Below are 24,826 nucleotides of genomic sequence, written 5' to 3'. Positions count from 1 at the left end.
CTTGAAGAACACGGGTTGTAATTGCTGTACTATCGCTAATTGCATTCGCAGCCACATCATTAGAGTTTCCATCGCAGAGTACTATACGACTGTTCGCCGTCTTCTCGTATGATTGCAGAGTTATTAGCTGAGAATGCGCAATGACACAGCAAGTTTACCCGTGGTCCACGAGTCCCCGCGAGACGTCTCAGGATACTCCAATGGTGACATTCAAATCAAACTGCCACCCCCAGGCAAAGATCCTGTCGAGGTGTAAGTATTAACAAATCGCCCGAGCGTCGTTTGTGTTTGCTCGCTCGACGATTAGCTTCGCAGCGAGTTCGATCGTGGCGTTTTCGCGTTAAGGATGCGGTTGCGTACTTCGGATTGAAACGAAGGGTGTCAGAGGGGCCTTTGAGAGAGCCTGCACACGGATCTCACAGGGTAAATCAAATCGACAAACGAAACACGCGCCTGGTGTTCGATCTCTCGCGAAGAATCGCCGAGCTGCTTCTCACGATAACAGATAAGAATAAAGCGACATCCTTGGCTCCACGAGTGTGTTTCGTTTTCGATTTTACCGCGCAAGATCCAGACTCTTAAAAATCCCATATACTTTTCATTCGTTTCAATATCAGCAGAGCTTATTCCAAGCGAATTGTTTTTGGCAGTTTGGGTCGAATGAGCTCCCGACGATTCGCTTCCCCCCCCCCCTCATCGAGCTATACGTGCGCAACTGTGTGTCTTGTCTTTAATGTCAACGAAAGAAAGAGAAGAGTTGCGTTGCTTAACCCTTCACATTCCGAGATGGCACTTAAAAGTACCGCTCTATTTAAACGCTCATATGGTTTCTCAACCTCTTTTCTCATATGGTTCTGAACTTTTTTTGCCTTATTCTACATTCCTGCCAGTACTTATGAATGCCAGTGCTTTAGAATCCCGAAAACTGTTTAATTACATAAAAATCTAGTAAGAATCTCAGGTGAATTAATTCAGGATGTAAAGGGTTAACTAATCCGAGCGATGAATCGCGGTAGCCGAGTTTACTCATGGATATATTCACGACCCAATGAAACGCCACTCGGCTTACGTAACGCACAATACAAACCGCTTGGAGTGACTAGAGTCAGAGAACTGAAAACGTGACTAGTCTTCGGTGCTGTTGTGTCTTATCGACTGTAACGACTGCGCGAGCGCACACGTGTGTGCGTGCCGCTTATTAGACTTGAATTCGGCGCGATCGTGATTAGTGCCGATGCATAAGTATGAAGTAGTGATCACGATACGATCGCGTGTGCTCAACCTGGTGAAAAAGAACGCGTTTGATTCGTACACAATTCGTCGCAACAAAATGTTTATGATTCCTCGTTGCGGATCTCAAGCTCACAGAAAATGAGCGATCGCTGCTGCAAGATAAGAGGGGCGCGTTTATCGCGTCGACAAGATGTCGCCGTTTTGTCTACCCGCTTCCTCGTCCAGCCGCTTTGTCTAGCCGCTTTGTAGGAGAAAAAGAGGAATTCCGTATTACTCCGACATGTAAAAACGCGTGCTGAACGTCCTGGATTATTATGCTCTTTCTACCGCACAGCCGGTGCTGCCGGTGATAATAGAATCGTGATATAGTATGATTTCTCCGCCGAAAGTTACCGCCGGCTATTATACGCAAACTTCGCGATCGAAGTACGAATGGGCTCAACCGTACACTCATAGGCTATCGCGATATCGCGGAGGGAAAAGTTTTCATTGATACTAACATAGTTTTACCATCCACTTTGCGAACGAACGGACCACCCAATGTACCCAACGAGCGCGACCCTTCCCCCTCCCCCTCCCCCCGCGGGGGATTGGATCTCACTTGAAGTCGTCGCGATAAAAGTAGTCCACGAATTATTCAATTAACTTACGGCTTGTCAGGATAAATGTATTAAGGGGTACTAAATGTCTCACTTGAAATTCCGCGAGAGGACTGGCATTCGTTCGTGGCTGCCTTCTCGAGAGTCGCGACTAAGAAAGTTTCCCGGGGAGGCGATCGGTTACAGGACGACGTCCTGTGAAGTATGGGGGCGGGGAGGGAGGGAGGGAGGCGGCGGGGGGGGGAGGGGAGAGGGGAGGGCAGCGCCGAGCAGTGCCGTAGCAGGAAACCTTCGCGATCAGAGTTGCGGTCCGGACACGTTCGAAACGAAACGAAACGACACGCGCGCAGCGTACCAGCGCACATTCGAGTGCATTGTCGAGATATCCGTTTGCTCGCGTAAAATCCGATAAGGTACTTGCGAGAGGGAATATACTCTTCCGCGAATACAACGCGACAATAATCCGATCACGTTCCGCGCGACTCCTCGCGGGCGCCCTCGTGCTAAAGATTGAAGGAAACGAAAGTGTTTCGCGGAGAATCACAGCGGGGGAAGAAAATTTCGTTTCGACTCTCGAGAGTGCAATTGCATAAATACGCGCGAAGATATTCAGGGGAACTTCAGCATGACACGACGCGAGAGACGTTCGCGGCGAACGCTCAACGCGTTTCGCGCTCGAGCACGCTCTTGAGTCGCTCGGAAAAACGACTCGCGAGAGCGTGACGTTTACCTACTCTCCGCGATGCGATTTCTCACGATTCCGCGCTCATTCGGCGGCGGCGGCGGCGGCGGCGGCGGCGGCGGCGGCGGCGGTGGCGAATTTTCCGCGAGGAAGAACGCACACACGTGACTACGGCACTGTCATTACTTCAGGTGGCAAAGCTTCCTATATTCCGCGCCGATCGTAGATTTGTCGGGGGAGTTTCTAACAGCAATTACGCCGCTAATGGAGCCCCCGCGGAGAGATGCCGGCCGACTTTCGCCAAAGTCTCTCATCCAAGACTACTCTTCGGGCTCCGGGCTCTGCGACGACGTCGAAACTTGCCGTAGATCCCGTTTTTGCCCGGCGCCCGCCGAGTTGCCGGAAGCTCCGTACGTCCTCGTTGATCTTTAAATTGCCGATTTACGAAGGTCCCTACATTCGATTTACGATTCCCGGCAAATCGCAGCTCCGCCGCAGCGCCATTTGTCGAGTAATCCCCCCCGTCGGAGAGAGACGGAATCGACAGTGCCGCGTTGATTACACGACCGACCGACCGGCGAACACGCTCCATCGCTTTTCGCGCGTGCGCGCGCGCGCGCGGATCTCCCGAAATCAGCTTATCGTTTGTTTTCTCCACTCTCCTCGCTTGTTATTTCATCCTTTCGATTAAGAAGCATAATAATCCAACCACGCGCGACACGCGACACGGGGCGTGCATGAAAATATCGCATCGAGTAGCGATGAGCGTTTCGATGCTCGTCGCTGCATCGTCGCGCACGTGTTCACGCTTGAGATGAGCCAAATCGCGCGTGAATCGCCACTTGTAGAGAGAGAGAGAGAGAGAGAGAGAGAGAGAGAGAGAGAGAGAGAGAGAAAATCGCGGATAGATTATTTACGACACCCGTAGCGCTTGTTGGCGGCTGTTCCGAGACTCTGTGTGTGTGTGTGTGTGTGTGTACGGTACCCTCATTTCAGTACGGTATGTCTCATTTCAGACACACAACGAGACAAGGAGAAGGATAAACATGAAGCCGAATACATGCTACAGGGAAATGGCAAAGCGATGTACGAATGAGCTTGTTACAGATTGTACGACGAGCGTGCGTCTCGGCACAGATAAAAAAACACGAGACAGTGGAGCCGCACTTGACTTAATTAACGGATCGTCCGGCCGGCTCTTATTAACGCCTCGATACCGCCGCAGCCGCTGGGGAGCCCCGTGTGAAACTTTCACACAGGCTGTATATGGTTTCGCGTCCGGGGCAAACGCATGCTTTTTTTCTGCGAGGCTGCTTCTCGATGGCTCGCTTCGTCCTACCGCTTCCGCCAAGGCGCGAGCGCATTGTCGCCCGATTGTCGCTCAATTCCTTTGTGGGCCGCCACGCGCGATCCCGGCCGCCGTGAAGTAGCCTCCAGCGTGTGGCGATTCTTAACCCTTCGAGTGGCGGAGCAGCCCTTCGCGAGGAGCGCGCCGGGTTCTCGTTGTTTCGACTCGAGGGACCACCAGCGGCGGCGACTCGTGAGTGAGTCGCGCGTTCCCTCGCGAATTGAGCGCGCTGCGCGCTTATTATTACGTCACCCTCGCGCAGGGATGTCACCCCGCCACCCGGCCGCGCCGCTAAGAACCGCCGCGCGCGCGCGCGCGCGCGCGCGATTCGAGCGAGCGGAGCGCGCAGAGCGCGCGGCGCGGAGAAGCGCCGGGCTAAGTCGCTCGCTTGAACAGCTCCGGCTTTAACGGCGAGGAATTTTCATCAGTGCTCGACCTGTGCGCTTTCTGTCCGCAGGGAGTTTGCGCCGCCGCAGACGAAGCAGGAGGATGACAAACCAGCTTCGAAGCCGCCATTGCCGCCACCAGTGCCTTATTACCAGCTCGTGAGTTTTTGCGCGGTCATAATTTACGAGGGGCGCCTCCGGGCGAATTTCAAGCGCGACGCGCGCTTGGCGGAGGCCGATACACTCGAGCGACGCGGCGCACGGGGTGTCCCGGGGCGGCGCAGAGCGATACGAGCCACCCCCCCTCGTTCTTCCGCGCGTTTAGAAATTCACTCGACGAGGGCTGCCGATCTGATTGCCCGAAGAGGCAGTCGCGATTCGCGAAAGAGACGCCTTAATGTCTCCATTTAAGAAGCTAACTACACAAAAAGAAGCCAGCAAAGCGACCTCGAAGCCGGGGGGGGGGGGTATGAGGGGACGGAGACACCCTGAGAGTGCCTCTTCCGCGACGACGGCGCTGTCACGGCGTCCTGAACAAAATGGAACATGCATTCCCTCCGGCGGGAGGGTTCGACCGTCACGGATGTTGCTTTCCTCTCGATCTCGCGCCGGCATTCTCCAATTGCGAGACAGTGATTAACGATCGCGCTCTCGCGCGTATGACAGACGACGGTTAACGAGTAATAGCGCGTGGGACATGTCGCGAATAATTTTCCGCGTTATATCTCTCGGTGAGACTCGCGCGAATCCTCCCCCTTTTGGCCGCGAGATGTTTCCCTTTTTTCTTCCTCTCTCGCGCGGCGGCGGCGCCGCCGCGCGAGAATTCGAGTGAATACGAGTTTCGATCATGATTGTGTTTTTGCGCGGGACTCGCGCAGCCCGCGCGTGCTCGCTCGTTAATCATTGTTAGTCGGGGTATTAATTTTGCAAGTTAAGTCTCTCGGAAATTTGCGAATTCGCGCCGCTGCTGAATCATTGAAAAACGCGCGCTGAATCACGCGGAAACGGGTGCTCGTGAAACTTTCGAACGCCTTAACTTCGGTATAATAAATCATATTCCTCCTCGCAGCTCAGCCCAGAGCGATATTTCGACAATTCGACAATTCATAAAGACAAGAGAGATCCCGCGAGAAAGGAGAGTCGCGCCGTCCGGAGACGAATCGCGCGCGGTCGTGTCGAATGCCGCGTTGCGCGTAACGCGTAATGCTTGCGCGTTATCGAAGTGTAATAATTACATCACATTTAAACGAACACAGTTTCGATACGCGACATGCAGCGAGCTGATGTTGGTCGCCACCGGCCTCTTCATGGCCGTCTTAGTGGGCCTCTGCTTGCCAATCGCCACGATCGAGTACGGCGAGTTTAGCACGCTGTTGGTGGACCGCAATATGGAGAATCACACGAGCACGCCGACTCTCATACTGCGAGCTTTCGGGGGTGGAAGAGTCTTGTAAGTATATCGCGTGGGCGGATCGCTGCGTAGCGCGCGTATCCTGCGATTGACGTCGCGAGGTCAAGAGGACGGCGTTGATTTTCAGAGTGAACGCATCGAAGGAGGAAAGGATGGACGCTCTCTATGAGGACGCGGCGGCGTTCGGCATCGCTTGCACGATGGTGTCGCTCATTCAGTTTGTCGTCGCGATATTCGCGATCGATCTGCTGAACCTCGCCGCCACGAGACAGATCGCTCGGGTGCGCAAGATATTCCTGCGGGCCGTGCTCAGGCAGGACATGACGTGGTACGACACGAACACGTCGACAAACTTCGCCAGCAGGATCACCGAGTGAGTCTCCTTGCTGTATCGCGATCGCGATCGCGATCGCAGTCAGTATCGCAGATACAGTATCTTCCGATTTCGATACTCATCGCTGATAAGGCGAGCGACTTGATCGAAAATGCGCGCGCGATGACTTGAGATGCGCTGTACTCGCGCGGACGGGAATGATAACGCGCTGAATGGTCACCTCGCAATCGCCTCGCTCGTTCGTGAGCTGTTCTTCAGATCCGGGAAATTTGCCGAGATCGAGAGCGATCGCGCGCTGACTCACGCGAAGACGTCAGCGAAAAACGTAGACCAGAGCTGCGCGCGAGCTGTTTGTTCGTCTAAGAAAGCCGGAAGAAGCGAATGTCGCGGGGCCGACGTCGAGAATAAAAATACAAATTGCAGAGTCAACATGAGTTCGGCGTGACGATCTCTCTCCCCCTTGTGAAATAATTTCGGTCGTGAGCTAATAATTCGCAAGCTCGGCGAACGCGCGTCCTCAAACGGGGGAGCGCCTTCGATTTTCGAGGCCGCGGCGACGTAAACGCGGCGGATATGAGGAAGAGCGCGGAGCAAAGTTCAGGAGGCGAGAACCGGTGTGTTCATCAACAGGTGGGCGTTCGCGAAGAGCCTGTTCCCGCGCTGTCTCTGTTCCCGCCCGTGTTACGTCGTACAGTCGTAATTGAAGGAGCACTCGTATTAAGTTATTAGTACCGCGTCGCGCGCGAACGCTCGGAGTCTTCGTTTTTGCCTCGCGAGCTTGGCCATCGCGATTCCGTCTTCCGCTCCCTCACGCCTTGTCGAAATCGAAATGCGCAGACTGTCGATGAAAGAAAAAAAAAAAAAAAAAAAAAAAAACGAAATACAAGAGAGCAAAGCCTACCCATCCGCTCGCAGAGCGAGCGTTTAAAGTCTCTCAACGCGACGATGACACCCGTAACGAGCGACTCGCGTTTCTTGTCGTCCGAAGAGTGAAACTCCTCTTCATCGTAATTCTGTCCCGAGATCCCAGTAATCAGCGCGCATCGAGCGTCCGGTTGCAGCTGTTACACACGTTACGTAAAACAGGTGACTAAAGTCTCGCCGCGAGACGAGATTACGATCATGACGATAACTATGAGCGGCGATAAGCGCGCGCGCGAAACAATTCGCTGTCGGTGCAGCGAGATTGTAATCTGACAGACTTGTCGCTCAATCGGCTGATTTTCGCCGGCGTTTGTTTGGCAGGGATCTGGACAAGATGAAGGACGGCATAGGCGAGAAGTTGGGTATTTTCATCTACCTGGTGAGCTCCTTCACCGCCTCGATCATCATCTCCTTCGTCTACGGCTGGAAATTGACCCTGGTGGTGCTGAGCTGCGCACCGATCATCGTGATTGCCACCGCCATCGTCGCTAAGGTGCAGAGCTCTCTGTCGGCCTTGGAGCTGGCCGCTTACGGCCAGGCCGGCAACGTCGCCGAGGAGGTCCTCGGCGCAATCCGCACCGTAGTGGCGTTCAACGGCGAGCAGAAGGAGGTAGAGAGATACGCGGAGAAGCTCGTGCCCGCGGAGAGGACCGGGATCAGGAGGGGCATGTGGTCAGGGGTCGGCGGTGGCGTCATGTGGCTCATCATCTACCTCAGCTACGCGTTGGCCTTTTGGTACGTTGAAGGAACCCGCGTTGTCTCGTCCGACGTCTCCGACGTCGAGCTCGTATAACTCGTGCTTCGATCGGCAGGCTAAATTTAGCCGTGCTGGAAAAAAAAAGCAGGAAAAAAGAAAACGAGATCTCTCTGGACGTTGATCGAGCGTCATTATCTCGGCAGCAAAGAGCTAAGAGTAACCGGCGAGAAACCGGCGCGGCCGATAAGATATAATATAATTGATGAGCTTCGAAATGCGAAGAGCATGACGCGCGCGCGCGCGCGCGCGCAGGATCACGTGACGGTTAAAAAGAGCAGAGTCCGCCTCTTGTGACACACAGGTACGGCCTGCAATTAATCCTGGACGACCGGCCCAAGGACTACAAGGAGTACACGCCGGCGGTGCTGGTGATCGTGTTCTTCGGCGTGTTGTCGGGCGCGCAAAACATGGGTCTCACCTCGCCGCATCTCGAGGCGTTCGCGATGGCGCGCGGCTCGGCCGCCGCGGTCTTCCAAGTGCTCGACCGCGTGCCGGAGATCGACAGCCTCAGCGCCGACGGCGAGAAGCTGCAGTCCGTCCACGGCGACATCGAGTTCCAGGGCGTCGAGTTCCGCTATCCGGCGCGGAAGGACGTGCAGGTGCTGAGCGGGCTGCACCTGAGGATCAACCGCGGCGAGACGGTGGCGCTCGTCGGCGGCTCCGGTTGCGGCAAGTCCACCTGTCTGCAGCTCATCCAGCGCCTTTACGACCCCGTCGGTGGCCAGGTGAGAGAGACAGAGACAGAGACAGAGACAGAGACAGAGAGAGAGAGAACGGCGACGCGGAACACGCGGTGGATTCCCAAGAATCGGGGAAATCTCACCGCCGTCGCGAAATCGCGACGACACGCGCAACCGCGATACGCGCTGTCACGCGGGCGACGAAGTTAATAACCGGCGCGCTGTAAATAGCGCGTTGTAAATGTCCGAGATGACGTTTTTATCCGTCGCGAAATTACGCCGACGCGGGGAATAAATGGCTGAGCGCGCGCGCTACGGTAATTTACTTGACGTTATTAAGAAAATAATTGTTTTACGGCCATCAGCCGCGGCCGTATTATTATATTTTCCGTCGTCTGTATTATGTAGGTAGGTAGATAGGTAAGGTTGGCCAGGCAGAGAGCCAGGTAACCCGCCCTGGCGAGGATCGACGGCGTCATTTTATCGTCCGATATCGGCTCACTTATCCCGTTCATATTTTCACAGCGGAGGAAATTCGCGACGGTGGCTAGCCGCCGGGCTTCTTTTCGTCCGCGAGCGATCGATAACCGGCTAAATTACCGGCCACTCGATCGGGCCGCGCCGCGGCGGCGAAGGGCGAAGGAGGCTGCCGCCAATTTTGCCGTTAACGTCGGTGCGATTTTTATGACGTTGCCGAGTGGCAAACACGGGAAACGGGAGTTAACGCGACGAGGGCGGGCTCTGCGCGCTCGTGTAATAAACGTTTTACGATTCGCACGCTGCGGACTCTGCCGCCGACGCGACGGACACGTCGCGCGTTCGCGCTTTCGATATGCCTGTAAACTCACAGTTTACCAGCGATCTCGCAAGACGCCGCCAGCCAGCCAGCAGCTGACCGCTGCGCGCGATAATAACTCGAACGAGATTATCTCGCATACTGGAGCTAGATTAATTAACGCGATATCCGCTTTCAAACAAATAACACCTCAGCGCGTCGGTTATCATCTCGTCCGTCTCGACTGTCGCGTTTCCGTTTCGCGCGGCATTCGCGCGTTACTTCGCCGCCTGTGCCGCCTCTCTATGTGTGTCTGTGTGTGTGTGTGTGTGTGTGTGTGAGAGAGAGAGAGAGAGAGAGACAATCTTCAAGGGTTCGCCGTGTTTTTGCTCGCAGGTGTTTCTGGATGGGATCGACGTGTCGAAGCTGAATGTTCAGTGGCTGCGCTCGCACATCGGCGTGGTCGGCCAGGAGCCTGTGCTCTTTGACACGACGATACGGGAGAACATCCGCTACGGAAATGACAGCGTTACCGACGAGGAGATGATCAAAGCCGCGAAGGAAGCGAACGCTCACGACTTCATCAGCAAACTGCCGGAGGTGAGTGCCGGCAGCGCCGTGCCTTTTCTCGTATTCCAGCCGCGCCCTTTGCCCGCCCGGAATTATGCCGTCCTTTTGGTCGTGCTAGGCGCGAGTTCGATTGATTCAGCCAGTTTCGACGGGAAAGATTCACAGAGACGGCGAATACGCCGGCGTGTCACCGTCTCGGTGTGATTGAAAACCCAACGAAGATATTGTTCGTTCGTTCGTTCGTTCGTTCGTTCATTCGCTCCCGCCGCCTTCGAATACCGTGTCTCTCCTCCTCCCCTCCCTCTCTCTCTCCCTCCCTCCTTCTCTTTCTGTCCTCCTCAGATCGCGTATCTTGATTACTTCGAACTAGTCACGAAACGGTCGCAGTTCGCCCGGGGACCATTGTTGCGCGAAGTCACGCGCAACGGCGAGCGCTTAAACTTCGCCGCCGAGATACTCGAGAAATATACGAGAGTGATTGCGGTGTCGCGCGGAGATATAACAAACGAACGCGATCACCGCGATCGGCCGATGAGGGGATTGGGATGGGGTGGGAGCCGCACGATTTCGTTAGAATCCCGCAGGACTGAAAAGCGCGTGATTTTTCCGCCAAGGCGAAGGCGAAGGCGCGATGAATGAAACGCGTCCACTCGACGTAGCGGGATTTAATACAGCCGCGGCGCGGCTCCTTCTTCCGGCCGGCCGGCCGGCCGCGATGATGGCTTCCTCTCGTTCCGAGGATAATTCCCTGGCCGGATGTAGCCGGGGGGAGGGGGTTGTCATCGGCCGCGTATTGGTCGCGATGTGTTAACAATAGTCTCAGGTGCGGCCGGTGCAGCTCTCGCGCAGTACACAGCGCGCAAACAGGCGATAAAACATGCGTGTTAAACGCGTGCACGCAGGGCCAAATAACATTATCCGAGATTACGCCTGTATGTCAACGATTAGGCGTTTATTAGCGGATTATCGGCGGGTGAATTCGATACTGGCTATGCTCCCGTTGGATCCCCGCGCTGTCGCGTTCGCACGCAGGGGGGATTTATCCTGAATTGCATATCTGCGCGCGCGCGCGCGCAGTTGGAAAAGTGAGAGGCGCGTAAGCGCAGATGTGTGCGTGCGTGCGTGCGTGCGTTATATAACATTATATACATAATCCGTGTAAGTTTATCAGCGCTATAATTGAATGCTTTCCGTACGCATCGCCGCGATAATATTTCCGGATTACGGGCGCGCGGCCGCGGTCGTTATCGCTTTATTCGTTAAATCGCTCGTCGGACTCTCGGGCGCGCTCGCATCCCGCGCGATATCCCGTGGAGGAAACGACCGACGCGACGGTCTTTGGTCGACGGGAAACGCTATCCTTTTTCTTTTTTTTTTTTTCTTGTTTGTTTCGCCGCGCGACGACAAATGCGATACACGTTCGGCGCGCGAGCTCGCCGAGCTCCGAGGGACGGACGGACGGACGGACGGACGGACGGACGTCGTTATCAGCGAACGTGTCGCGGCGACGCGCGCGTGGATTTATTAAAGCGCGCGCGCGCGCGCGTTGCGTATGCGCTGCAGGTGTGACACGTTGTTTCTCCGTTGATTAAATAACCGTTATTTCAAACCGCAAATCGCTCGAAAACTGCCGCCGGCCAATTGATGGCCCGATACACCCCCCCTCCTCCCTCCCCTCCCACCATATCGCGGCCGGCATCGCCGTGCTCACACCTGCGTGCATTACAAGCGTGCGCGCGAGCGATCGCTCGCGCGATGCAATTCTTGCGGGTTTGAATGAAACTCGGGTAAAATTGTTGCCGGGAGAAAAATCGAGAGAGGGCTCGGGGAACAAGGACCCTCCCACGTCGAGGGTTGTACCGAGAAAGTACATCGACCGAGACCGAAATGTTTCGACTCGCGGCCGGCGCGGCGGTTCGTCCCTCTCGAAATGCTCCCAATCGCTGTCGCGGAACTGTCGCGCGGTAACGTGTATATCATCGACCCGATCAGAGAACGCGGTGATAAGGAAAAAAATCGTCGTCTTCACGTTTAGGGATACGATAGCCCGGTGGGCGAAAGAGGCTCTCAATTGTCCGGTGGACAAAAGCAGAGGATCGCGATCGCGCGTGCTCTGGTCAGGAGACCGGCGATCCTTTTGCTGGACGAGGCGACTTCTGCTTTGGATCTTCACAGCGAGGCGACCGTGCAGAGAGCCCTCGACGCCGCGTCGAAGGGTAGAACGACGATTATAGTCACTCACAGGCTCTCCACGATCACAAACGCGGATAGGATCGTATTTATCAAGGACGGAGTGGTCGTGGAGGAGGGGACTCACGAGGAACTGCTGGCACTTGGGAAACACTATTACGGCCTGGTCGCCGCCGACGCGAGCGCTACCGCCAAGGGTGCGTATCGAGTGCGAGCGAGAGCGCCTGTTGTAGGTGGCCTGGCATTTGCCGCGAAAATGATGTTAATCTCGCCCGTTATTCTTCGTATTATTAGCCAAAACCGCGACGACCGTCGCCAAGATGATGTCCCCGAAGATGAAGGCGAAGCCGCCTCTGACCAAACAATTCTCGACACTGTCCGCTCATTCCCATCGACTATCCCTCACCGGCCAGTCAGACGCCACGGAGGAGGAACTGGAGGAGCAGGAGAAACCTTACAACGCGCCTATCATGAGGATATTTGGACTGAACAAGCCGGAGTGGCCGTACAACCTGATCGGTAATTGTGTGATCTGCTGCTTCTTTCATCAGAGCGATCTCCCGTTTTAGTGGACGATATTAATTGAACAGACTGCTCGAGAGGAAATCGCGATGAGTCTGCGGCAGATGATCGAAGATGCTCGGAAAGCGGAGCCGATTAACCGCGCGACCTCCTATATTGAATTTACATTAAATTCTTAGACACAGAGTTCAATCTGCCGCGCCGCGAGTTAATTGGAACCGAAAGTTAATCCGAAGTAAGGAAAGTTCCAATTAACTAAAAGTTCCAAATGAAATTCGTCGCTTTAAAGCGACGCGTTTCAGCCTTTACTCGGCTGAAATTACTTCACGATTGTACATCACAGAGAGAGAGAGAGAGAGAGAGAGAGAGAGAGAGAGAGAGAGAGAGAGAGAGAGAGAGAGAGAGAGAGAGAGAGAGAGAGAGAGTATTCACTTCCAATTCCGAATTCCTTCCACTCTCTCCACGAGAAACCCCGCCCGCCCGCTCGTGCCGTCCTCGGCGCGATTGCCGAGTGCGACCGAATGATCCCGCATAACGTTTCGCACGCGTTTCTCTCACACGCAGGGAGCATCGCCGCGACGATGGTGGGCGCGTCCTTCCCGGCGTTCGCCATGCTGTTCGGCGAGGTGTACAAGGTGCTGGGTCTCCAGGACGAGGAGGAAATCCGCAAGGAGACCATCAACTTCTCCATCATGTTCATCGTCGTCGGCGTGTTCACCGGCCTCGGCACTTTCCTGCAGATGTACATGTTCGGCTTGGCCGGCGTGCGTATGACCACGCGGATCCGGAAGCTCGCTTTCAGCGCGATGCTGAAGCAAGAGATGGGCTGGTACGACGAGGACGTCAACAGCGTGGGCGCTCTGTGCGCCCGGCTGTCGTCGGACGCCGGAGCGGTCCAGGGTGCGACCGGAAGTCGCGTGGGCGCGATCCTGCAAGCCATGTCGACCCTCGTTCTCGGCATCGGCCTGTCCTTTTACTTCACGTGGAAGATGACGCTGGTCTCGGTGGTGTCGATCCCGCTGGTGCTCGGCGCGGTGTTCCTCGAGGCGAGGATCATGAGCGAACAGGGTATGCGGGAGAAGAAGAAGATGGAGGCGGCGACCCGGATCGCCGTCGAGGCGATCTCCAACATACGAACGGTCGCCAGCCTCGGCAAGGAGGACGCCTTCTTCAACAGGTACTGCGTGGAGCTGAACCACGTCGCTAAAGCGTCCCGCACGCGCAACAGACTGAGGGGCCTGGTGTTCTCGTGCGGACAGACCGCGCCGTTCCTGGGATACGCCGTGAGTCTCTATTACGGCGGCTACTTGGTGGCCAGGGAGGGCCTGGCCTATCAGAACGTCATCAAGGTGTCGGAAGCCTTGATCTTCGGCTCGTGGATGCTCGGCCAGGCGCTCGCGTTCGCGCCCAACTTCAACATGGCCAAGATCTCAGCCGGCAGGATCTTCAGGCTGCTCGACCGAATGCCGCAGATTACCTCGCCGTATAGATCGGAAGAGAAGAACGCGAACTGGGTGAGTTTATCCGAGACACGTTGCGCTCAGCGACGCGCAAACCCGCCGTCGTGTGCGAGACGCGTCTCGGGCATTGCTGCAGCCGCCATCTTCCCCGATTCCGACGATCGTGTACACCGAGTGAACGAATAGTCTCCGCGAGACGCGAGACGAGATCGGCGGCTGGCCCGGTCCGATCGCCAAGATGCTCAGCGTCGGATGATAATGAAGTCACGAGGGATGAGACATCCAATTAAATTCTCCCGCCGAGGTGGAGAGAGTCGAGAAGTGCGCCGAAGAATGCGGAGTCGCGATAAGACGCGGGGCGCGTGCAATTAGTTGCAACTTTTAATTAGTTTCTCGGCAAAGTTGACCGACATTTTCCTCCGCATTGAACACGACACGTTTAAATTCCCCCGGTCGAATCGTACGATCACAATAGTCCCGCCGACTTGTATCTCGCCGCGACGTCATTGTTGCGTTTCATCATCGCCCGTTCATCCTCCCTCGAAGAATCCGACGTAGAACAGTCCGAGCGAGTCGAATGATTCAAACGCGACGGAGCTGAACGCATCGGAGCGAGCGGCGGAATATCTTTCCCGCGAGACGCAGAGGATCCGTTATATTATACAAGGACGCGCGCAAGGTATTCCTGGAGCGTGCACGGTATCCTTGGATCGCGCGCATCACGGTATCGTTAACGGGATTTTTGTCGAAGCTCGAGGGAATGCACGCGCGGCGTGCATTCTCAAACAACTGCTCGACAAACGAATCGCGTAACCGCGCGCGTAGCGCGGCTCGTCAACAATTTCAATGGTTCGCAAGAAACATGGCGCAAGTCCGAGGCTCGGCTAATCGAGTGATTACATCGGCCGATCGCCGGTGATGCAAAATTCTTGCATCTCTTGCTCCGCGCTCGCGGCGGCGAAAATGTTTTCCGCGCAAGTGTTGTTACAGCATCCGTCAGAAATTTACGGCGCAGTTTGACGGCGCAGTCGGAACAGCATTTCGTTAATTACGCGCGGCGAAACGCGGAACCGAGAGCCCGACTGATCCCGCCGCGCGCGTCAACGCGCCGAGGACTTTCCGAGGACATATTCCGCGTGAATTAAATGAAGCGTAGCGCTCTCGTTAAGTATCTCCGAATTACGATTTATTTTACTGCGCGCGTGCTGCGTAACGACCCGTTGCTCCGACAATTGCTCCGATGATGCTCCGACGAGAAGTCGAGAGAGAGGAAGGAGAAGGAGAGAAAAAGAAACTTTCTCGCTCGTTTCCCCCCCCATCACTTCCTCGTGTCGCGGCAAAGGCTCGCAGGAAAAGCAGCATCTCGTCGCAGGGGCACTGAAGGGAAGGGGCAGATGAAAGAAAACGCGGGATTGACGCGCGTGTGTTTAGCCGCTCGGCTAACGGGACGCTTTGCGTGTGTTTACTTCGCAGAAGGCGGACGGGATGATTCAATTCTCGAAGGTCGAGTTCCAGTACCCGACGCGGCCGGAAGTGCAGGTGCTCAAAGGGTTGAATCTAATTGTGAAGCCGGGTCAGATGGTGGCCTTGGTGGGCCAGAGCGGTTGCGGCAAGTCCACGTGCATTCAGCTGCTGCAGCGGCTGTACGACCCGCTGTCCGGCAGCGTGACGCTGGACCGACGTGACATCTCGTCGGTCTCGCTGACCACGCTTAGGTCGCAGCTCGGTGTCGTCGGTCAGGAGCCGGTGCTCTTCGACAGGACGATAGCCGAGAACATCGCTTACGGCGACAATTATCGGCAAGCGTCGATGGACGAGATCATCGAGGCCGCCAAGAGGTCCAACATCCACAACTTCGTCTCGTCGTTGCCGCTGGTAAGTCGACGGCGCGGCTAAGAAGGTAGGCTCAGGGCCGAAGCTTGTCTCATGTACTCTTCACCGTTTTATCAAATTGATACAACCTCGTGGTCAGATTATCTGTCTTATCGCACATGATGCTGATAATCTTGACGCACTACTCTTCGCATGCTGACGATATCAATGGTAATGTCAATCAGGCGACCAAGAAGGTCGGTCGTGTTCGTGCGTATCACACAGCGCGGATTCGCGTCGGCTGATTTAAGTAAACTTCGTTGTGGCATGGTCTCTTGGTTTCCGACTGCTCACCCTTTTCAGATTTGAATCGAGTTGAATTCCAGCATGTTTGAGCTTGATGAATCTAAACTCGGTTGGAAAGCTGCAGAAGCCTGTGTGTTGTAACACACGAGTGATTTAAACAAAATTTCTTCCGCCGATCATTTGAAATCACTCGGAGACGCTCCGCGTTCAGGAAGATCTCTCTCCCTTGTTGACAACGAAGAGTTATCAATTATTTATTCATATATATATATATATATATATAATATATCAAAACCGTACGAACTTTTCGATTACCTAATAATACGATGATAATAATAATAATATGAAATAATCCTATCGCGCACATTTTGCTTCACATCTCCTTGGTCTCTCGCGCTTTTCGCTCCTCCCGCGAGAGAGAGAGAGAGAGAGAGAGAGAGGGAGAATGCACACCGAGTATAAACATCTGTCTGTGTCTCTTGCGTTCAGGGTTACGACACGAGATTGGGAACGAAGGGCACTCAGCTGTCCGGCGGGCAGAAACAACGGATCGCGATCGCGCGCGCTCTCGTTAGGAACCCTCGAGTTCTGCTGTTGGACGAGGCCACCTCGGCTCTGGATACCCAAAGCGAAAAGGTGAGTAGTGTCCCCGGAGAAGTCGCGAATCGTTTCATCGGCGCTCCCCCGATCGACGCGCTCTCCTTCTTTCTTCACCCTTCGGTCTTGCGTGTCCGACACACGCATTGTCGTTTCCGGATTGCCGCTGCGCAGTTTCAAACAGCAAATGCGCGGACGCGCATAGAGCACGAGGCGAAAGCACGGGGGGGGGAGGAGGGGGAGGGGATGGGTCACTTTCCAAGTGTGCGACCGCGCCGGCGAGGGTCGTTGCATAATAATCGCTGGAACGTGGAAGTCGCTTGTGTTATTAATCGCGCTCGCTTTGTGCGAGACTCGCGGAGCAGAACGCACCACGGATCGGAATAAGGTGTTCGGCTTTCGCTTTTCGCTCAGTGTAGCGTGTACGCTTCCTATCGATTAACGGAACATTACTACAACTCCCGGCGGCGGGTCGTCCGTCTCGCCGCGATGACGTCAGCTTGGTCGCTCGCTCGCTATCTCGCGAGCGGACTCGACGGCGCGCGAGATTACGGGGATCCGATTGAAAATCCTCAGCGCGGACAAGTTATCGTCCTCGCCTCGGGGGGGACCGGCCGGACGGACGACAATCGATTTAATCGACGTCGAGTGGAGCCGCGGCGCGCTTTATTTCCGCTCCGCGGCTCTTTCGGCCGCCGTCCGTGAGTTTCCTCCCGCGAGCACCGCCGCCGCCGCAGGATCAAGAGCGCGTCTCGTAATTCCGCCCGCGATGATCGCAAATTAAAGTCCGTATCGCGCTCCGATCCCGATGCCCTTCGAGTCGGCTTCGATAAACGAGGAAAAGAGAGGAAAAAAGAGGGAGAACATGGCCGCGCATGGAGCGATCTTTTGCGCTCGCTCGCTCGCTCGCCGCGCGCGGAGAGCGTTGTTGAAACAAAGCGAGTCTGTTATTTGTCGCTGGTTGTTTGAGGTAGAAATACAGCTTTTTCACCCCGAAACAATATCGAGACGCGCGCACGGGCCTGAGACGGTGATAAAATTAAATTATCGAATTTTTTCGCCCGCTCCGCGAGCGCGCGCGCGCGCGATCACAAAGCGAATGTCCGCGAGTGGAAAAAGGAGCGCGGACTCTTGAAACGAACGCACATTGCGCGGACACTCGCGCGTAACTATGCTGCGCGCGAACGAAACTATTTCCGATAAACAATATAACGCGCGCTCGCGAGCGCACGAGTGCGCGCGATAGCCCGGCGTGCGCGCGCGCGGTCGCGGTGTTGGATAATAAATATCAGAGTATTTACAATATGGGCCACACTAGAATATCGATTGTGCGGGTCGCCGCGTCGATAGCGACCCGGATCGGCGAACTCGCGCGCGCACACGAAGTGAACGCAGCGATGAATATTAACGTGACTCGATGGATTTCGATGAAAAATGAAAAAGTTCGATCAAAGTGCGCGCCGCGGAGTAGCAGCATCTGTCTGCAGTTATTCTCGCGCGTTTCGTTCAAACTCACCGATGGCACCAATTGACTTTGTCGCTGCTTGGTCGTGAACGGCGATGGTAATAAATTGCATAACCTGCCACAATCAGATCTTGCCGCTTCCGCCATTTTCGGCGAGCGATTCGCCGTCAGGAAGCAGCGATAATCCGCGCGATGGCTTGATGAATATATATATATATATATTCATATATATATATATATATATTTTTTTTTCCATCATTCGCGATTCAAACTCTTCTCTTTTCTTCCCCTCCTCTTCTCCGCTTCTCTCTCTCTCTCTCTCTCTCTCTCTCTCGCTCTCTCTCGCCTCTCTCTGTTGATCTGCCGAAATTACCGGGCGAACCGAGCGCGAACGATATCGCCGGCATTATCGGCGCTAACAATCGGAAATGCTCGGCTTTACAAGCGAACGGTTGTTGCGCCCCGGTCGGGAAACAGCTCGCCGGTCGTAATGAATTTCGCGGCAATATTGTTCCGCGCCGGTCGTCCCCTCGCCCGGAGAGGGACAGGAGGCCCACAAAACGGATAGAGCCCCCCGCTAACTCCATCCCGCCTTTCGCTGCTGGCCCGTAAAACGAAAGCGGCAGAGTTTTTGTACGTTCGATTGGCTCCGCAAGCGCGGCGAGTCGGTGTTCCGATTTGAAGCGCGCTTCGCGGAATCGACGCCTTGCACGGTCTCTCTCATTAATCGGCTCAAATTATCTCGGTGAATTAATCCGAAAGATGCGCCGGAACGCCCAGGTCTCTCTCTCTCTCTCTCTCTCTCTCTCTCTCTCTCTCTCGTGGGACGAGACAAATAAATGACACCAGCGGCGAGCAATTTTTTGCGCGCCTCGGTAGAATGTAAAAAGAAATCATTTCCCAGCTGCGAGAGCGATTCAATTCTCGATCGAGTCTCGAGCGGATTTCGAGACAATCCGCGCGCGTTCTCCTCGCGCGTTCGCGTTTGCTCGAACATCACGCCGTTGAGCTCGACGCGGCTCGACTGCGTCATCTCTGCGTAATAATATCCTTGGCGAGTGTACCAGAGCAGGTGCGTATAAAAACTTGCTCGATGATTAAAGATGTATAAGACGAGGGAGTAACTTAATGACCCGACGTCGTTTACAGTCCCCCCGCCGCCACTGCCGTCGTCGTCGTCGTCGTCGTCGACATGGCACGACGACGGTGGCAGTTTCCTTACCACGTGGCCTCTGGGCATACCCTATCACATTATCCCACACTTTGTGCGTGCAGGTCGTGCAGCAGGCCCTGGACAAAGCCATGGAGGGCAGAACGTGCATCACCATAGCTCACCGTTTAGCCACTATAAGGAACGCGGACGTGATCTGCGTGGTTGACAAGGGCGCGGTGGCCGAGATGGGCACCCACGACGACCTGATGGCGGCCGGAGGTCTGTACGCTCAACTGCACGCTCTCCAGGAAGCCGCGATGGAGTAAGAGAGCGCGCGTCTCTTGCTGACGGAGCCTCCGGCTCTGATCTGAGCGTGTTCTCGGCGACGCCGGTGAGGTACGAGACGCGCGAGGAGGAGCAACGCGACGTGCTAAGACCACGGGCGCGCTTTCGAACGCTCGACCATCCTGGGAGAAGGCTGCTGGGCACAGCACGGAGTTGCGGGAGGACGAGTTCAAAGGACGAGCGCCTCAGCGAGCGCAAAGATTCTTCCGGAGGTTCACGTGGGTGCGTTCGCACGTTCACGGCGTCGATGCGCGACGCGTCTGTGAGATCCTGCGGCGAACGGCCGGGAGTTTCGTTTATCCTCGAGATCGCGCGCGGAGTAACGAGAGAGCCTTTCCTCGCACGGAGACTTCGGTTGCTTTCATGCTCGGCTCGAGATCCGCGTGAATCAACGGGATCGCGGGCGCCCAAATGTTCCTTACTCTCTTCATCGTTCAATTTAATTGCGAACCAACGAACGCGCGCGCGAGGTCGGACGCTCTCCATTCGCTCTTTTGTCGCGCTTCGATCGACCTGAATCATCATCTCGCCCCCATGAGAGCCCGTCGCGACGACTTCCTTCGCGACTCGCGTTCACTTCACGTCCATCCACGTCCGTCAGTCGCGTTCGCATTTATCATTTCTCTCGTTTGTCCACGGGACGTAGTTCATTCAGTTTCACGGCACCGGTGGACTCAAGTCCCCGTTAAGTAATGCCCCTCACCGAGGGCCACGCGCTGCTCCTCCCCGTCGCGTCGGCGGCCACGTTACTTCATTAAGCGTCGCAGCCTCGCTACCGCGTCGCCGACCTAACGATCCGCCCTTTCGGAACGGTATAAAACGCATCGCGCACGCGGCCATTATCCGTAATGCCCGGCAGCGACGTAATAGACTCCACTGTCTCTTCCCTCCCGCCCTTCCTCGCCCTCGTCGTCATTCGCGTCATACGACCGCCTCGACTTTTCTCTCAGGTGATAATATCTCTCCACGCAAGCACGCGTACACGCTTACACACACACACACACACACACACACACACGCACGCACACACACACTGCGCAATCTCTCGCGATCTTCATTTCATTCGTGCGTTCGCCGTGTTTCACGGCGAAAAGCCGTGGAAATTCGGCTGTAGCTTTTCCCCTCGAGAACGGAAGAGACAAGCGAAACAATCGGCGCGACAAACGCCCGACGGAGTCGCCGCTTCTGCTCGCTCGGCGACGGCAAAAGAGAGCGCATAAGATAGGTGGAAAGTCGCTGCGCGCGGTCGAGTGATGCGAAACGCGGCGCGTTGCGTGCCGATTGAACGGAACCGTCAATACGACGCGACGCGGTCCCGGTAGGCGCAATTAGCGTAATTAATACTATTGATCTACGCGCTCTTCGCGCTCCGCTTGATTAGGCACAGACGGCGTAGCCGAATCGATCGACTCCGGCGGGACATAACTGGCGTAACAAGGCGTGTGCAAATGACGACAGGTGTTCGGGACTGTAAGGGCGTGGTGCGCCCTTGAAGGGTGGGCCCTGCATCGCGTAATTTCGACAATGCCAGCGCGGCGGCGCTCTAACGACGCGCGGGAGGGCATGAAAAATGTATAAGTATTTCTCTCGAAATATACACGTTTCGTCCGCCCGCTCTTCCTTCCTGCCTCCTTACGCTCTCCCCCCCCCCCCCCACCGCGCATCACACCCTGTTATAGCTGAAAAATTCAGATGTTCATCTTTATTCCCTCGTGGAGGAAAAAAAACGAGAAGTAGGAGGAGGGGAGGATATGGAGAATAGGAGGAGAAGGAAGGGGTGGGCGGGGCGAGAAGAGAGGAATTCTCTTGCTCTCGGCTGAAGTATATAACGAATTCAGCCGCGAGGCGAGACTCGCGTCGGATACAAGAGACTCCCCGCTGGAGCTGGAGCTGGAGGTAATAAATCATCGCCGGCCTTCCCAATGGTGCCTTAATAATTAGACGTTTGATGTCGCGCGGTTGTGTCGCGCGCGACGTCAGCGAGGAGACGCGAGCGAACGCAACGACAAGAACGATCGGAGAGAAAGCGAGCGCGGGGTGTGGTTGCGTACATCCAGGAGGAAAACAGCGCGGCGACCGCACAGGGCTTGGCACACGTACATACGCCCGCTGCACCCTTTTGATCTTTTTTCGACGCGTCGCTTAGCGTCTACTCTCCTCGCGCAGTCCAGCGGCCAGAGCTCGGGCTCAGCGAGCTCTGCAGTATTTACTCGAAAATGGAATTCGGTTGGTTAACCAGCGCGGGCTTTCCTCGCAGCGGGGTGTCTGGCGAAGCGACTTTTACCCCGTCGTCGCGGCACAGTGGCGCGCGACACGGGGAGCAGTTGATCGACCGGTTGAAAAGACCGCGGGAGCACCCGCGTCCTCGTAGCCAAGTCACCCCCTGACCCCCCTTCGCCGCCGAGGGTGAGCGGAAATGTATGCGTTCGCGTTGAATTCGATCGTGGAAGGAATTAAGTGGAACGACGCGCGCAGGGGGAGGGGGGCGTGCGAGTAAACCGATATTTATTAGCGGCAATAACCGCTTACGTGCACAATATGCGCGAGTGAATAAAGTCCAAGCAGGTCGAGATCGCATTTGTACGTATCGCATGTACGCGCAGGGCAGAAATCTGCTTTGCCTCTGGATTCCGCCGAGCGGCGATCCCGGGTAATCGCGAAACAATCGGGCCGAGTGTCGCGGCAGGACGATCAGGCGATCGGCTTCTCGAGCGGGCGGTTCCTATAAATTATGCGCGGCGTGACGGGTCATTTCGTTCGATTGTGTTCTCTCCCGGGGCAGAGAGAGAGAGAGAGAGAGAGAGAGAGAGAAAGAGCGAGGGTGAGAGCGAGAGCGAGATAGCTATTGACGCTTTTCCCCCTCGAGCTTAATAACGAAATTCGCCGGCGGAGGCTTATCGGCTTTGGCGATGATGTACGGCCGGCCCGACGACGAGGGAGTGCGTGCAAAAAGATCCGAGATGATTTTTCAAAATTTCTGCCTACGGGCTTAAGGTCGCTGCCTGACGCGTCTCGGCCGTCGATCCATTACCGGGAGATAAGAGACCGGACGTGAAAGAGTGATCGTTACTAAACGAGGTACATCCGGCGATGTACGGGGCATTAAACAGATAATCGGCAATTGCGGGGATCGAACAAGATGGATAAGTTTTCTTTCGAGGGAAGGTAAGGAGGGGGGGGGGGGGTATAGATAGTCACTGAGAGTTTCCAGTTATCTACCGGAAATCTATATCGGTATCCGTTGAATTTGATTATTCTCCCACAATGTGTGTCCGTAAAACCTTGTAGAAAGTGGGAAAATTGTTATTCTCACACGTGGATGATGAGTGACGAGATACTTTTCGATCTCTGGTCAATTGCGAGGATGACTTAAAGAACCAAGATAACGACTATCGTAATTCAAGGGCACAGATCTTGCGTCGATTAGCGGAGAGGACGGGTTAAACTTGACCCGGACGCGCGCGAATGGGAAAACTTGAGAAAATGTTGTCAAGCTCGCGTGAGTCGCAGGATATACCACGTGGTGCCTGCTGAACTGCACAGTATGAAAACGTGTATTTGCGACGGTCCTAAACGTGTGAGGAGGTAGAAGTATTGACGCTTTTCTTACAAGAGAAAAGGAGACTACTACATTGTATCGCGACATATATACTAATAAAGAACAAAAAATATATACACAGGAAGAAGACGCGCGGAAAGGACGCGATGTGATTACCGTTCCTTTTTCTCCCTCGCATTATCTTGTATACTTGCATTACGCCTCGCGTTATTATTCACAGATTAATTAATCCAGGTGCAGGTGACGTCAATAAAGGCTGCTCCGGACACACTGGCTGATCCTTCATAATTCTTATGACAAGCTCGATTCTTCCCCGGAAGAAATTCGACGGAAAAGCCGATCGGACGAGGACACTTGAAACTCGAGCGCACAATTTCGAATTGAAAATTACTTAATATTTTCGATTATCTCAACAGCTCCCGTCGGCATGTAACTTTTCTCTTTTCTTAATTTTGATAATATATATATACATATATATATATACATTAATTATATCAAATTATGATCTCGTGTATAATTGCATTTCGGAATTCTCCGTTGAACCTTCAAGCACGACTGCACTTGCAAGATAAATGTAGAACCAAAATTTCGACTGAGGAAAGACGCCAGATAAATAATAATGTTGGCGATAGACGCAAAGTGAATTGTTGAGAAGATGCTTTGAGTGGTCGAGGAGTGTCGATCTTAAGTAGCGTTCTTTGCCTTTCCTTCCCTCTCTCGCCCCTCTCTCTCTCTCTCTCTCTCTCCCTCTCTCTCTCTCTTTCTTCTCAAGAGAGGTAGTTAGTTTTTTTATGTCGCAGAGTGTACTTGGCACGATTTATATTACGAGACGAGGAAGGAACTTCTTTATCACGTTGTCTGCCGCCTTCGTCTCGTCTCCCGTGTAACTATGCGCTTTATTTTTATCGCAATTTTTATTTATATTATCATCATCGTGTCGCCAATGCGACAAAAACGAGGGATATGAATGGGGTGGTCTGGAGATTAACGAGTAAGTAACTCTCCCTTCCCTTATTCTATCTTTCGAGCAGCCCGAGACAGGCAGAGGCGAAACTCGCCGGGAATGCAATTATCCTGCCATCGCTTCCGCGCGGAGCACGACATTTTTTACTTCGCCGGTGCGCTCTCCTTGAAATTCATCAGTGAAAATCCGCAAACTCTCCCTCTCCCTCTCTCTCTCCCTCTCACAAGCGCAGAGGTTCGCGAGAGAGCCGAAGTAAAAGCGAGCACTTCCATCTTATCATCACCGTCGAAGCGTCATTGTGAAGTGGAAGGTGCGGCGAGTTTTAGGGCCCAGAAAGAATGGACGAAGGTAGTGAGCGCGAAGGTAGGGCGAAGTGAATACCAAGTTCCGATGGACGACGGTGGCTCAAGAAGTAGATAGGGCGAGAACGAGAGAGAGAACGCGGAGCGAGGGAGAGGGCAGGGCTCTTGGAAGCACAGGGCTGAACTCGCGAAGTTACGAGGCGGCGACCGCGATGGCCGATGGAGTTTTTAAGTAAACTTGAGAGCAGGGCGGCCGCGCGCAAAATCCGCGGGGAAATAAGTCGACGACAATGATGCGCGCGCGCTCCTCGGCCGTGGGTTTATCCAGCGAGGTCGATCGAGCGCGCTCGTGCGAGTAAATTGGACATGAAATAAATGACGGTCGTGTATATATATATATATATATATATATATATATGTATATTATATAAAATCCATCCTCGCGTCGGTGA

At 54.7% G+C, this 24,826-nt stretch overlaps 1 protein-coding gene across 6 annotated transcripts in view; it reads left to right on the top strand.

Annotated features, from left to right (window-relative positions):
• Nucleotides 1–23,232, top strand: part of Mdr49 (Multi drug resistance 49) — a 58,628-nt gene extending 35,396 nt beyond the window's left edge. For 4 of the 6 annotated variants that reach the window (XM_019841617.2, XM_025303305.1, XM_025303304.1 and 1 more), the window contains 14 exons: nucleotides 119–252; nucleotides 3,531–3,600; nucleotides 4,320–4,407; nucleotides 5,505–5,698; nucleotides 5,787–6,032; nucleotides 7,239–7,652; nucleotides 7,976–8,399; nucleotides 9,526–9,729; nucleotides 11,735–12,086; nucleotides 12,184–12,408; nucleotides 12,976–13,925; nucleotides 15,345–15,746; nucleotides 16,479–16,625; nucleotides 19,327–23,232. In XM_019841617.2, the coding sequence (XP_019697176.1) occupies nucleotides 141–252; nucleotides 3,531–3,600; nucleotides 4,320–4,407; nucleotides 5,505–5,698; nucleotides 5,787–6,032; nucleotides 7,239–7,652; nucleotides 7,976–8,399; nucleotides 9,526–9,729; nucleotides 11,735–12,086; nucleotides 12,184–12,408; nucleotides 12,976–13,925; nucleotides 15,345–15,746; nucleotides 16,479–16,625; nucleotides 19,327–19,530 (4,032 nt within the window). In that variant the 5' untranslated portion in view covers nucleotides 119–140 and the 3' untranslated portion in view covers nucleotides 19,531–23,232. The remainder of the gene's footprint in view (nucleotides 1–118; nucleotides 253–3,530; nucleotides 3,601–4,319; nucleotides 4,408–5,504; nucleotides 5,699–5,786; nucleotides 6,033–7,238; nucleotides 7,653–7,975; nucleotides 8,400–9,525; nucleotides 9,730–11,734; nucleotides 12,087–12,183; nucleotides 12,409–12,975; nucleotides 13,926–15,344; nucleotides 15,747–16,478; nucleotides 16,626–19,326) is intronic. The other 2 variants (XM_011141690.2, XM_011141691.3) reach the window with 1 other exon arrangement.
• Nucleotides 23,233–24,826: the final 1,594 nt, after the last annotated feature.

Source organism: Harpegnathos saltator, unplaced genomic scaffold (assembly GCF_003227715.2).
Source record: "Harpegnathos saltator strain DR-91 unplaced genomic scaffold, Hsal_v8.6 scaffold539, whole genome shotgun sequence".
Lineage (NCBI taxonomy): Eukaryota > Metazoa > Arthropoda > Insecta > Hymenoptera > Formicidae > Harpegnathos > Harpegnathos saltator.
This window is presented reverse-complemented; position numbering and strand designations above follow the sequence as displayed.